Below are 15,654 nucleotides of genomic sequence, written 5' to 3'. Positions count from 1 at the left end.
AAATCATGCATTCAAACACAACTGTTTACACTTTAAGAGACACTTAGTGCCATGCCACTGCACTACTTTACTTTAACTAATCAGATAGTCTTTCCTTTGCATGTATGGTATCGACATGGCGAAATGTTGGCCGGGCGATCTTTCAGGCAAACGATGTCGTGTGTCGTAAGCGTTTAAGGCTTTACCCCAGCATAAAAATGTGAAGCCTGGCTTCAGTCATGACAGAGAAGTTGAGCCACAATTTCACGTCCGTGGATGCTTCATCCACAGCTGTTCACTGCATTACTTCGTACGTGCTATTCTTTCATATGATTTTTCATCCGGCAGACATTTTTTTCTGACAGGCAGTTTCTTTTTGTGTGTCACGTGGAATTCTGATGTAAATCTTATTTTTAAAGAGCTGAATCGTCCTGATGACGGAGGCAGTATGACATCTGAAACTTTGGTAAACATCTACCAGATTACACGGCGCAACAACCCAGAAGACAGAAATCTTCATACTCACCGCTGGGAAAACCTCAAATCTTACAAGTTTAATTAAACTTAATTATTTTCCCTCCAAATTTGTATTACCATGAAGCGTCATAGTTGTTGTTTTGACGTTCTTACTAAGGTCTAAGCTGACAGATGCTCATAGCGATAGGTATTGTCGAACGTTAATATAACGTTTTTTCCTGATGTTATGTAACTATCAGATTGATACATTGACACGTGTACCCTGGGCGCTCAAGAAACATGAGCGGACTACGGTTTACAAACCCCTGATTTAGAGTTTTTAGTTTCAACACGGCTTACCCTCTCTGGTCATGAGCGTCATCTTAGTGATTCTAATTTTTTCACCCCCCCTCGGATTTACTTATAATTTAGCTACGTGTTTATCGTAATCAGGTTCTTTGTAGTGTAACTGCAACCGCGTAGTGTTGTGTTTTTGTTTTAAGGCTTTTTAACACCTTTCTGGAGTACTCGACCGAAAAGTGCAATTATTTGAATATCAATGCAAGAGTGGTACATCCAACTATTTTAAGACGAGAGATACCCATAACACAAGGACTAATATCATTTAGAAATTCTTTTCTGTTTTGTGGTACCTGTATACTATCTGTTCTGAGACTTAGAATAAGCTTTATGTTACCTAAGTCTTAAAACCTTGCATACCGTGAGTTCTGAAACAATCTTTTATGTGTTTATTCTGTTTGCTTATTCGAATCACTGCGCCATCTTTATCTCGTTTCAGTGATTAATTCTGCTTGTTACAAGGTTTTAGTCGCCCTTTCTTGATTATAGATTGCAAGTGAAACTTTGTATCAGACTGTTTCGGATATATAATTTATAAAGTTTTGTCACTAAAGAAAATTAAAACTTCAGCACTGTATATCATTTAAAATTTTAGTTTATACAAATGTAAACCTTACACATTTTCACCATTTTCACCATTTACTTCATAATCCCTTCTTAATTGAAATTTGTCCTCGCTCAATCATACGCCTATGAGGTCTATTTATATTGCGACAGAAACATGTTTATATCAGTTTAATTTAATTAAATGGGTAACTGACTGAACCTGTGTATTCTAATCGGGCCAGTTAATTAAAGAAACAATAGTAGAAAATGTTAATTTAAGCGCAAGTATCAACAGAAACTGTTCAAAATTTCTGCGTTTGTTTGCGCCGTTTTCCAATAAATATCAATCAAATTTGATGTACAATGTAGAATAATGTTTTAAACTGGTAACATCCACATCATCATTACCTGTGATATTGCTTTGCTTATCATGTTTACTTCGGTAATCTGTATGCACGCATACATCTGACGTCATTTGAAGATGTGGAATCCTCCTGGGAATCTAATAGCCACCAAACAAGTTAAAAAAAACCCAACCCTGCCCGCCCGGTCCCATGGAAACACGAAGGTCCATTTCCGTGTTCACAAGAACCCGTCACTAATGCGTATCCCTGCTAGATGAATTCAGCTTTCATATTTTAGTTCTGAAACGCTTTATCCCACGTCTACTCGTACGTCTCCCAAGTGGTTTATCTGATTCTGTTATTCCAACTTCCGTTATGTAGCGTTTCCTAACGCGTTAGTTTATTAACGGCGAGGAGTTAGTAGAACCTCATCCAAACCTTAAGCTGAGGGACCACCATTTTGTCTGCCATTGCTTTTTAAATATATTTGCAGCTTCCTGCTATATCCGGAGGCCGTCTCCTATACTCGCAGGTAAAGTCGGAGGCTCCGAACAATGACATTGCGCCGTTAACATGGGAATTGAACCTTCTAGTGAATATAGTATTTATTTGTGTGAATTGCACATATTTCATGTTTTATTTGACAAACATCTTATTATTGAACTGTATGTAGGTTGGGTCATTTGTTGACCCGTACTGGCCTCTATTCTGTTCAATCCTTTAAAGCCTAGTGGTGCATATATGCCCCACCTTTTTGACATTCTACAAGTTTGCATTTTTTTAAACAGCGATTAGTTTCTTAAACAGCGTTAACGAAATGATCTTCATACGAGGTGTGATCGGAAAGTTTCAAGACTGCGCCTATAAAAACCCGTACACTTATCTCAGGTATTAAATTCATCCATCACCCTCGAAGTAGTTCCCCTGGGAGTGAACACAACGATCCCAGCGCCGCTGCCAAGCCTGGAAGCATCCCTGGAAATCTTTCTTTGTCAGCCTGTCAAGCACCATCTGCGATTCTGCCTGAATCTCTTCTATCGTCTCAAATCTCATTCCCTTTAGTTGAATTTTCATCTTTGGGAAGAGGAAGAAGTCACACGGAGCTAAGGAGGGTGCGGGATGACGGCCATGGTGTTTGAGGCCAAAAACTGCCGAACTTTGAGGGCGGTGTGCTCTGGCGCGTTGTCATGATGCAGCAGCCAGTTGTGGTTGCGCCACTTTGCCGGCCGCTTCCGTCTCACATCTTCACGCAACCTCCCATAGCCTATCCCAACAATGTCGCACAAGTCGTTGATGGTACGACGTCGATCTTCGTGAATGGCCTGCCGAATCTTCGTAACATTTTCGGGCGTTGTGCTCGAAGATGGTCGTCCAGAACGCTCGTCATCATCGACAGAGGTTCGGCCATTTTTAAAACGTGAATGCCACACAAAAGTTAGTGCACGACCCATTGCGGACTCCCCAAATGCTTGCTTTAGCATTTCATAGGTTTCCGTAGCCGTTTTGGCGAGTCTTTGGCAAAATTTGATTTGTTCATGAAAATCCGCCATTCCGAAATCGCAGGAGGGTCGGTGTAATGCACTACCAAAACGCCCGTAACTAAGAAACAAATGCTAATTCGATGATGCCGGCTGGCACACTGATTCACTATGAATGTAGGCCGCACCCCCTAGCGGCAGAAGCATCCGGTTCGCCCTCTATTGACACAGTCTTGAAACTTTCCGATCGCACCTCGTAATGGTTTTTTTCGATATGGATGGACTAAGTAAATAATAGCAGGTTCACCGCAGCGCTACTGTGGGGAGCCACCGTGGTGATCTGGGCAACCAATGATATCCTGAAGTTTATTTGTCTCAAATATAGCGTCTTTAGAAGGCGTCATGACGATTGGCGTTGCGACGGTTGGAAACAGGTTTTCGGCGTCGTGTCCGGTGCCATTCCGAGATTCATTTGTGCCAAATAGGCGGTACATTACATTATTCATTTAATCTCAGCTTACCCTTTGATCTTTTTTGATTTAATATTTTTGTTTAACACTTCAGCACTGTTATTTTATATCTGTAGTACGATACGCGACTTGCTAAATTTTTCGCCGATGTGACCTTTATAAGAGGGATGTCTGTGCCAGAACGACATTTTATATTCGGTTATTCGAGAATCGATAGCGTTTTCAGTAACGAATTTCTGCCATATTTCCGTTCTCGCCTGTAGTCGTTCCGGTTCATTGCCAAATTTGTAACGCTATCGCATCGCATGGAAGACAGTAAAAATGGGTCTGCGTGTTGAAGGAGGTGACACAACCAATACAGAATCAGAGGGCAAGTCAGTACTCGGGCGTGGTTATGTCTCCGGTTTATTGTCGATTCGGAGCTATAGTCGATGACGTGAAATCATATCCAATTTTCGTGTATATTAATTTGTAGCGGAGACAATAATCAGTATGTTTCATGGGCTGAGAGCTACTTCAGGCAACGCGTACTGAAATATTTGTGATGTATGAATTGCTTTTGTGGTCTGAGCTTCTTGAATTTAGAATTTATAACTATTATGTGACTAGCGTATTGGCTTCACGTTGCTTCTGTCGTTCAGAAGACATCTTGTTACACTCAAAATAATTTTGTGGTTTATCGACGATTTTCCATATACATAGGGTAAATGTAGTCGAATGGCAGTGTGTGAATTTTCAGGATTTGGATGAAAGTTCTAGCGGTATATTTTAAGATTCTAACATAGTCTATCAGTGGAGAAATTAAGGAAAGTTACATTAAAGCTCTGTCGGTACAATAAACTTGTGCACGGAACGTCAGGAAACATGGACATGAAGGAGATAAGCAGTGAACCAATCGGTAATTTTCTTTGCTGAATGATGATGAGCAGAATAATTTGTTATTACTACGATGCATTATTTTAGATTCTTTCTGTCCCAGAATCGCGTGTTTGCGCCTGTAACAGATGAACTCAGTCTTACCTTTTTTGTGAACAAGAAACATCTATGCGAGTGCCTATATAACTGCAATTCGCATTGTCGTATGTCTATTAAATTATAAATTAAATGTTGATTAATTTGCACTGCTCTTCGTGTTTACGTCAGTAATGTTTCGGGAAACCGGGACGCTTAACATTTGAATGAAAACGAGAAACGCTCAAGCGTCTTTCATTCAATCTCATTTTTTACAACGTCGTCGTATTGTGTGCCGTTGCATGCTGCGTTGCAGTAACTTGTTTCGTGCCGTCTGACATGTTTCGAAATGTTCCCTGTTTCTGTCATGAATTCATGTATAATCTGTACATTTATTATGCGAGGTGCGCAATATGCCGAATTATTTTAGACACGTCTGTATAAGCTCGGTGATAAGGAAGTGAAGATTGTACAGAACGACGTATGTAATCCTTTCCTTAATTGTGGGAACATTTCTACGCACTTATCATATTTTAAATCACATATCAGTGTTGTATGACACTGTGCCAGGTTCTGGAATAATTACGGATGTGTCTCTAAAAAACAAATCAAAACTTGCCCGTGTAGAATGGAACTCTGCTTTCCTATCCTTGGTCCTTCTTTGATTTCTTTGTAATTCCGTTGTTATGATCCTGTATTGTGTAAGAATAGCAGGAGTGTCTGGTGAACTAACTTTGTCGTTTGATTTCTTTTCAGATAACTTCAAATCCTAGGAGAACATTCAGGTGTGCCCGAAAGCAGTTGAAGGAATATATTTAAGCCTTCAATCTTATTTGAACTTCACGTTGCATCTGGAACACCGCAAATAAAGTCAAATGATTTACAGAGGTGATGAACATTCTGCACGTTATGAAAGCATAAAATTATTTTATCACAACTACATAAAACGGAATTAAGTTACAAACAAGTTAATATCTCTCTGTCATTTGTTCAACACATTTGGGACTCAAATATTGGAAGATTTATCAGAAAGTAGCTTTCATGCGTACTTTTACAATTGGATTGTATTAATATTTAGTCGCAGTCCAGTTTGCTAGTTTAGTGGGCGATAAACATAAACTAACCAAGACTCACAACTTACGGAAGAATTCTGCACATATTTCCAACAGTTTCCTGCTGATTGTTGTGAATATTTGAATTAAGAACTTCCAGAAAAATCTTCCCTCGTCGTACCTTGACTAGCAATACACTTGTGTGTGCAATAAACGTATACTTTTCTTTTTCCATATTCTGAATATATTTTAAAAAACGCTTTCAGACATGAGGAATTGTGTTGTCTTTGAAGATATGAAGGTTTCTGCGACAAAGAGCGTTGCTCTTAAGTCATGATAGTGTTTTGCTTACATAATGTTTTAAAACTTATGAAATATGCTTAAATAATTATATTAATGCAATTTTTCACAATGTGACGTTCTTTAGAAAACATTATCCAGTATGAAGAAGTATGATTGTTTAGTACAGCGTCGAGTATAAGAGTCAGGATGCGTGTAGTGTCCAGCAGAAAGAGAAAATATTGGTTTGGTGGGAACGGCTGGGTCGTGTGTGTCACTCTGATGACATGCTGTTGGCTTGTAGTCGGTGATGCAGTGCGGAACACTTCTACGCTGATGCCACGTGGCAACAGTAGCGTTAAAATTGGCGCTTCCTCAAGAGCGCGTGAATCAACTGGTGTTAAAATTGGTGGTAGTGAGAATAAGAGGCATCGCGAAGGTGTTAGAGTTGGCGAAGCGTCCAGAAACAGAGACCCAGTTACTGTAAAGGTAGTGACGACTGTACAGTCTAAAGTGCAGTCCTCCAGTGACAAGACGTCCGGAAACGTGTCTCGAACGAATGCTGCAGAAGGAAATCGTTCGGCGACGGTGGTGTCCCCGGGAAGCCTAGCGACTGTACCTGCCCCTTCGTCCACGACGACTAAGTTGCATATTGGACTCGTGGTTCCATCAAAGTCTTTCGGAGTGAGAGAATATACCAGAGCTTTCCATGCCGCCATAACAGGATTGCAGACGAGGACGAGAGGCAGGAAACTCAAGTTGTTCTACAAGTACGACATCAGTCCGAGATACGACATGAAACCCCTCACGCCCAGCCCAACAGGTAGGAATGACAACATGCTCTATTAAGCCACATAATCTATAGATTTATACAGATTTGAAGCCAGACTGTGCTTTCGATTATTTCAAGGGACAAATCAGTAATGAGTTAAGTGAATGTATACCGAACTTCGTGTTCGTCTCTGACAAAAGGAATTTTTTTGAGGAGGTGAAGATGACAAAATTATTCTTTTGGGTTGTGACGCCGTGTTGACTTATAGGTAGAAACCAAAGTTTCGGAAAAAAATATAGTCTCCATATTCAGGGCTGAAGTGGGGGTGTCCAGCTTTGTGTTTTTCCAGAAATGTTATCTATTTGTACGTCTACACGGTGGTAAACCCCAGGATAAAGACATTGTTAAGAGATATTTCGTTATTTAAAGATGTAACGCACAATGTAAAGGTTGCAAAAGATTTCGTCTTCGTTGCAAATAAAACCCACTTTAAGATCGCAAACGGTATAAGTGTAGAATTCTGAGAGCTTTGTACCTAACAGAGAATTAGCTTTTGTGTCGTGGATTGTGGTCTTTTGGGTTGTGATGCTGTTTAGTCGTGTATTTTGTTACTATCGTTGAGAAGGAATAACTCTTCTTCACTCTCAGACATTCTTACCGCCGCGAGAACCTCATATTTCATGGACTTTTATGTTACTGTCGTCAAACTAGAAGCAGACGCTCTGTGCATTAAGAGTTATTTCCAATTGTAAGTTCACATACTTAAGTCAGAATGTCGCTGTCACCTCCATCCGGCCTTTAATATTGTCTCAGGAACATTTCAATGATTTTGAACATAATTTGACTCTTGGTCGTCAGTAAACTTCTCTGCGTGAGTTGAATTTCGGTTCGTAGCTGGCCAACACAACCCCTTTCTTACATGAAGTTCACATCGAATTTTATAATTCTCCTTAAAGAAATGTGTCCTGTTAAACTCACTGTTACTGAAATTTCATATTCATTATGTAGGCTGGTTTGTTTATTGGCTGTTACTATTCAAAGGGGTTGTTGTAATGATTCTAGGAATGAACGTTGATTAGGAACAGTAAAAACCGATCCCTAATTTAAGGTCCACATGATGAAAAAAGAATTCGAGAAATGTTATCCACTACTATAAAATTAAATAAGTATAAACTTATGAAAAATTTGTAGAACTTCCCGTTCTTTTGTGAGAATATATTACCTTTATTTTTAAGTATTACCACAACTTCAACCTCAATTATAACTTTATGCGTTGGAAGAATTCCCATCGAAATATTTCTTAACTTTTAGCTTTCTTCAGCAATTACAATCATACGATTTATTGCATTAATGTACACACAGATGTAAGTCTACATGTGATCTCCATATTCATTGCAACGAGAACGTAGTATATAATTCAAGTAAGTTAATTCAGAATTTCCAAATACTTATTTTCATACATTCGCTTAGATTAAGCCGACGTACATATTGTTCAAAATACCTTAATCAGCTTCCTCATGCACAATTCATAACTCTCTTTAACAGACTGTCCTATTTTATTCAGTGTGTTTTAATATTAGGCTTTCATAATAATACATTACCGCGATGGTTTAATGATGTAGGCACAACCGCCTTCCTCCACATAAAATCAAGTCGTCATTCTATTATTCAATGTTGTGTAAACCCAGCAGTTGAAAGCGTCATTGAATAAACCAAGAAATAAATTAGTAACTTCCTGGAAGAACGTATAATGCCATATTTAATTAAAATTCTTATATTTAAAAAATGTACCAGGGAAGACGTACACAATGATTCCGCAAGCCTACTTTAGCTTATTAAATAATAAATGTAAGCAAAAAGAAGTTAGGAAATACACAAAGATTTACAATTTCCGTAAACAACACGTGTAAATGCATCATAAACAAGAACAAGGACGAGACTGAAATATTATTACCAAAGCATTGTACACAAATACATGGTACACGTGTGTGAAATGTTCTCATTAATTGGGATTTTGTAAGTAAGCAGAATGGCAGCATATTTAAAGTAGCTTAAAATGGCAGAAGGCGCCTGCAGTGCTGTGTTTAGGCTACATGACATGTAGATGTGTCGGAGAAATTGCCGCAAGATCAAGGAAACTACAAATTTGAAAGAAGTGACGAAGATTTTGTATTGTGTTACCTGCCAAACTCAGTAGTATTTTCTCAACCGTTTTCGGATTCATATAACTAATCATGCGCTGAATAACAGAAGCGCATTTACTGTAGCTGAAGACAGTTTTTCCATCACGCCAAACAGTTTCTTCCATTCAGTTCCTTATATTTTGTTTAAGTGCAGTGTGATAACTTGGAATATCAAACTTTTGATGTCGTTCTTGGGAAATACCCGTTTTAACACTCCATAAGCCGTTTTAAAAATTTATGCTGTGTGTGGCATTAACATTCTTCGAAAATGCACAGTAGTATATATATATATATATATATATATATATATATATATATATATATATATATAGTTTTTAAAGACGCAGGAAGAAAGTACACTCAGAGAGAGATATTTAACTTATTCCACTGAGTACGATACGTATTTAAGAGTTCAGCTGATTATTAAAATCCCCGCCATATATGGAACCAGGAGGTTTTTTTGTGCCCACCAGCGCGACCCTATTCTGAGCAAATACATTCCATCTACCTTCCATCATAAAGCTCATGTCTCAGAGACCTGTCTCAGTATTATCTTTACATTTACTTATTGTTTTTCAAAATTATTTAAAAAATTATTCATTGTCTGGACTTTTTCCATCGTCCTTGTACCTCTCACCTGAAGACGGAGGAAGTATGACCTCTGAAACGTTGGTGGAAATGTACCATACTACACGACGCAATAACCCAGAAGACAGAAATCATCAGACTCACCGCTGTGAAAACCTCAAATCATACGACTTTCAGTATAATAAAAGCATACAGCTCGTTATGACATCATCATAGTTAAGAATGACAAGCCACTTCGACTCCCAAGGCAGGAAACTGCTGAAAAAGAGGCACTGAATGCACTTGGCAGACGCTTTCACACACCCGACGTTCCCTTATTTTTTAATCCTTGTTATATTTTCAATATTCTTTTGGACGTTAGACCGTTATTTTACTGACAACAGGAATCAAGAATGATGCACGTCTAGCAGAGATGAATACGGCTGTAGGGATACGCAGTGGAACCAAAGAGGCAGTTTTGCGTGTCCTGTAGTAGTTAGAGATAATCGTGATCACGCCTCTGTGGAGGGCATTGTGGTTGCCATTGAATTCGCAGCTGCATTGCGGGATTAAGGTCCGTGACTGTCGCTAAACACTGTGGCTGAACGCGGTCCAAAAGTTTGTTTACTCAGCGTGATGTTTGAACAGCTTTGTGTGCTCTTTTGGTGTGTTCAAGAGCTGCGTGGACTTGAAAGTTATGTAGTATATAACTATTTTTCTGCAAAATCATAAAACAGGGCGATTCATAAGTCTAGCGCAATGCGTCAGGAGTTTATTGGGGAGATTATTTGGCCGAGAAATGTAAATAATCTTTTCTTGTATGGTTTGAGGTTTTCACAGCGGTGAGTGTGAAGATTTCTGTCTTCTGGGTTGTTGCGCTGTGTAGTCTGGTAGATGTTAACCAACGTTTCAGAGGTCATACTGCCTCCGTCATCAGGGCGATAGAAGATTCTGTCTTCTGGGTTGTTGCGCTGTGTAGTCTGGTAGATGTTTACCAACGTTTTAGAGGTCATACTGCCTCCGTCATCAGGGCGATAGAAGATTCTGTCTTCTGGGTTGTTGCGCTGTGTAGTATGGTCGATGTTAACCAACGTTTCAGAGGTCATACTGCCTCCGTCATCAGGGCGATAGAAGATTCTGTCTTCTGGGTTGTTGCGCTGTGTAGTCTGGTCAATGTTAACCAACGTTTCAGAGGTCATACTACCTCCGTCATCAGGGCGATAGAAGATTCTGTCTTCTGGGTTGTTGCGCTGTGTAGTCTGGTCGATGTTAACCAACCAGGGCGATTCATACACGATTTAATTTCTACATTGACTCATAAAATTAAATTTTGCTTAGAGTGTAGGCCTGTTTCACGCTGTCGGATATGAATGGCTCGCAATGTTTATCTTGAGAAACATGGAGGAAAGAAGCCATTTAAACCCAGAATAAGTGAAAGAATAACGCTATGAAGAACGCAGATAGTCTTGTAAATCATGAGTGTGTGAGCTGGAACTGTGGAAGGTCAGGTTTTAGGCACTGAGCCAAATGGAACGTCAGAAATGAAGGGACAACTAAGCATGAGTGCGGTTATCACAGGGATTAACATGTACTTCGTGGAGATTGAATTGGAAAGACTACACGCTTTTTCCTTACTATCTGCAGAACCGATGCATCACACACGTAAAATAAATGTGTTTACTGGCTTTCAGTAGAAGCTAGGAACATGGTGGAAAGCTTTTATGTTTCACCTTGATGCAAGGTTTCTTGAAGGCCTTTAGAAAGCTTTCAGCTCTTCTTATGAGGAGCGTAGAAGTTCGTGTCGGAAATGTTTCGCAATTTTGTAATTTTTGAGAGTAAAATAAATACAGGCCTTATAAATTCACTGTTCCTGTGGAGCGATGCTGTTTGAGTAGGTTATAGTCAGCCAACTGGTCAATAAATTTGAAGTATTTTTTGAAACTATAAAATTTATTGCAATGAAATTTATTCTGAGCAAACTAAATAGTGTCCATTCCCATACACTCTGTAGCTCTAAGTTATATTTTAGAATTATCGTCATATTTACAACGAGGTATTTTTCTTCTATATTTTCTGACCACAATTTTGTATCAATTTATTATCTGTTCCATGCTTGTGATTCGGTAAAGAGCATAAATTATTTATTATGAACTTTCCTCCATCTTTGTAATACTTCCTGTTTCTTACATTCAATTAATTTTCATTGAAATAATTTTTATTGTTACGGTCTAGAATAAAACGAGGCAGAACTGTTGCTTCTCAGATGAGTTATGCAATTTAGCAGCAATAATTTTCTCGTCATAAGCAAGAAATTAAAACTCAGTAAGATTAATCGAAAGTGACGTTGTTTTTCATGCCGAGTAAGAAAATTACGACTTGAAAGTATAATGTGATGGCTACTTAATCTTAATTCATTTTGCAAACAAAATTCAGTAATCGAGGTTTCGATCAACTTCTCGATAAAGATCGAAAACATGTTTAAACCCGTCTCGCGTGATTAATAAGACAAACATGAAACTTCAGCATAAAATTTATATTTCGCTTCATGTTTCGACCTAATAAATAATTAACCTAGGTCCTTGAACAGCGGACAGACTTTGATTTCTTAAGGATTCTAACAAAATTAAGACATTGCAGCTTCTGTAAAATGACGTCATTGAGCAGTTCGTTTATTTCTGTTGCGCTCGTAGGAAACTACTGCAGACGACGTATAAGTAAATGATGGGACGCGGAGTGTTGGCGGTGCCGAAACGCAGACTGTCTGCTAGGCTGTTCGTACTTCGCGTCTCTCAGACTGCTGTCCTCTGCGTTGTGTCGCACAGAGCACTCCCGCATCATGTGCGTCACTCACTGATCGTTTAATTTTTTGAATAAATGGCGGACTTTTAATACTGATGAAGGGCTCTGTTAATAAACATGAGCTCTTGATTTATGCTACCTTTTAAAAGGTTTTGTGTGTCGCGTTTGTTATTGGAAAATTGTATTGTATTATTTCTACAACATTTTATGCTCAAAATAATCGAAATTAGAAACTGTGATGTAAACTCTTGTCAGTAACGTCAACCTGTTGTTCTTTAACTCTTAAAAGCTCAGTGGTAATTATGTATACCACCTGTTTTAAGTATAAGTAACTCTGAACCTTTTATGTACGAATTTTGTGTTATTGTGTAAGCAGCGATTATTTCTCTAAAGAGTATTAAACAGTTTACCTTGTCTTTTATTTGAGGTAAGAACTACATTCTTAATTATAATTTAGACGCGCTTCGGGTTTCAGGTGGCTAAAATCGTGAAATCAAAAGCAATTTATAAACTCGTCTCCGGGTCGAGATTTGAAACAGAGTCCTTCAGATTACGCAGCATAAATTGCTAACCATTTGGCCGCGATGTTCGATGTTCGGTTGCCCCAGTGAAGCGTTCTCCCTTTACCGCGTAATGAACTTCGGTGAACTATTAGTGTCCCAATTAACCTGAACTCATACTTCAGAAGACAAGATATCTAAGCGACTTTGATGGGATTCTAATTACAGTTGGATAAAAAATTAGTGTCCGTCACTCAGCGCTGACGCACGTAATTAGTGTGGAAGTTAGTTCCTGCAACGAGTTTCGTGTTATTTACTTTTTTCGCAGAAAAATGTTTTTTGTTCCAGATATTTCTATGGCTTCGTTTCGTTTAAGACGTCTCAATAGGGAGAAAGGGATTCTAGATCATGTTCTTTGTTTGTTTTATGTTTCTGCTGGCAGGAATTGGAAACAGGCGTGAGGACGTTTTTCGCTCTGATATAATACAAGGAATAAAATACAAAATAAAACGCCGATTGGGAACTGATGAAGTAGGAGAGGCAGAAGTATAAACGCAGTGGAATTCAGTAAATTACATTATAGCTGAAGGGAAATAAAATATACAATAAAAGTCTTGAATTCTGAAACTTTATTAGCATCAATAAAATGCTGAATTGTAAGTAAACCGTTCTGGATAGGACTTCACTGGGTGTGAATATAAGCTAAAACTAACTGTCTTCAAAATTTAGAAACTTGACAGAAACCAAATGGGGAAGAAACGGATACAAGTAAAAGTTTTATTACATATTTACAACTGAATTAGAAGTTCGACGATGGACGTCTTCTGGGATGTTGCACCGTGCAATTTGGTAGATATCGATTAGCGTTTAAGAGCATACTACTGTCTCCATCATCAGGACGTACATTTTCATATTTATTACCATAAGAACGTAAAATCTGGCCTGAAGAACTTCATTAAGCAGAGGGGAATATCTTGACTAGCTTTTTGTACTACTTAGAAGGCTATGCTCCCATGGAGTTCTTTGGCTTGTGTCTGTTTCTCACCCTTTCTGTCTAATAAAGCTCTTTATTAGCCAGTGCTTTGTGTGCCATTTTATGTTGCCAGCTTGTGCAGATTCTGTTCATCGCCTCATAGTTCGTCGGGTCATGTGTCCCTTCTTATCGTACCTCTGAATTATCAGTCCTTCTGGCAACGGCATTTGCCTCCCGGCAAAGTGAGGTAGCGGGGAATCCCTTGCAGAAGGCTGGGTGACAAAGCCCGGGGACCTGAACGAATGGGCTATGTGGTTTCTGGGTCGAATCCTATACATCACCGCTACGCTGCAGTGTAATCGGAGTGTGTTTAATGGTGGTTCAATTTGGAAGACTGCTCCCCGGGTTGCATATTCGTTTCAGCTGCCAGAATTATAAATGCGTTGCTTTATCTGCTGCATCGTCTTGCTGTGAGATTGCACCCGTTCAACAACACGCATTTTCGTGTGTTTCAAAACACCTCGATATCCACGAATTCCGTCTGTCAATTGGCCCGCATGTAACAAGGCTCAAACTATTTGACGGATTTCGATCAAACTATGTATATTAAGCTGATCCTAAATACTGACGAATTGTTCGGTTTAGTTCTGATCACTTCAGTTTTGATCACGTAATTGAAATGTTAGGAGTACAATCAGGGTCTCTTAGCGGGTGTAATCAAATTGTATATAGCACCTTGGCCTAAATCTAATCAGTTTTCGGTCTTTCAAGTAGCCGTTTTCCAAGATGTTTTTTCCAATCGTAGGCAAAACATCATTATTTCTGCCTAAATTTTACTGTCTTATTATTATGTGACCTGTGTAAACCTCAGAACCTATCATTTTGTAACATCATACACTGCTCCTTTTCAACATATTTGTTATAATTATCATTTCATCTAATTTGACGCGTCACGTGTCCCACTATACCGTAATTTTTGAAATCGATAACTTGGCGCCACTATAGCGACATGCGTGCCACCAAACGAGCATAAGGTAAACCTACCACTAACGACCTACACAACCAGCGCTCGAGTGAATGGATTTCGAAACTAGACGCAATGCTGAAGCATTTTCAATACGTCTTATGGATGAAATCAAGCACCTTTGATATGTCTGTAATCTTCTACTTGACTACAAGGCGCTACATCACAAAAGACATTCATCTTCAGGCTATGACAAGTCAGAGCGTACTTTTTTTGTTGTAAAAAGAGATTTATAGCTGAAAAATAAGATTCAGAAAATACCAGCGTTTTGTTCCCATTTTCAGGGCTAAACAATGTTTTGCTCTTATTGTTGCAGTAGAACACCTACTTTACATGATGCACAAATCGGACATCAGTTTTCTCACAAACGACTCATAGAGAAAAATTGGTACATGACACAAAAATGAACTCAATAATATCTGTAGCTATTATTTAAAGTGTTTTTCATGTAGACAACTGCATGAAGCAGAGCCATTTCTAAAAACCTAATATTCGCCACGGTTTATTACCATGTTTAAAATATTCCACCAATCGTCCCTACTCTGGGCTTGATAAACCAATTTAACTCTGATGTTTTATTTATTTAAGATCTCTTTTAATGTTATCTTGCACACCTGCAACAGGTTTTGCGACCAAAACTTAATATACATTTCTCGTGGCGAACATGTCAGTACTTGAACAAATACGTGGGGGGAAATATTTTCTGAGTTGGTTCATTTCCATGATTGTTGTGTGTTCATCCAGAATCGGTTTAGCTCAGTCTGTCTACGGACTGTAGTTCGATTCCCGGCAGGTGGTGAAGGATATTTTTCTAGCCACTTTGTCCGGCTGTGGGGCGCACCAAGCCTACTGTCCAATGGGTACCGGGTTCGTTACCCAGGAGTAAATAGCGACCAGGGAGTGACGCTGACCACTCACTCC

The 15,654-nt window shown here is 38.9% G+C and overlaps 1 protein-coding gene across 3 annotated transcripts in view; it reads left to right on the top strand.

Annotated features, from left to right (window-relative positions):
- Positions 1-15,654, top strand: part of Nmdar2 (glutamate ionotropic receptor NMDA type subunit 2) — a 212,855-nt gene that overhangs the window by 84,322 nt on the left and 112,879 nt on the right. For all 3 annotated transcript variants that reach the window (XM_087350245.1, XM_087350247.1, XM_087350244.1), the window contains exon 2: positions 5,341-6,738. In XM_087350245.1, the coding sequence (XP_087206371.1) occupies positions 6,126-6,738 (613 nt within the window). In that variant the 5' untranslated portion in view covers positions 5,341-6,125. The remainder of the gene's footprint in view (positions 1-5,340; positions 6,739-15,654) is intronic.

Source organism: Zootermopsis nevadensis, unplaced genomic scaffold, assembly GCF_977971745.1.
Source record: "Zootermopsis nevadensis isolate Lab colony 2312 unplaced genomic scaffold, Znev_1.0 Znev_ptg000017l, whole genome shotgun sequence".
In the NCBI taxonomy this organism is placed as follows: domain Eukaryota; kingdom Metazoa; phylum Arthropoda; class Insecta; order Blattodea; family Termopsidae; genus Zootermopsis; species Zootermopsis nevadensis.
Note: the sequence above shows the minus strand (reverse complement) of the source record. Positions and strands in the feature narration are given on the sequence as shown.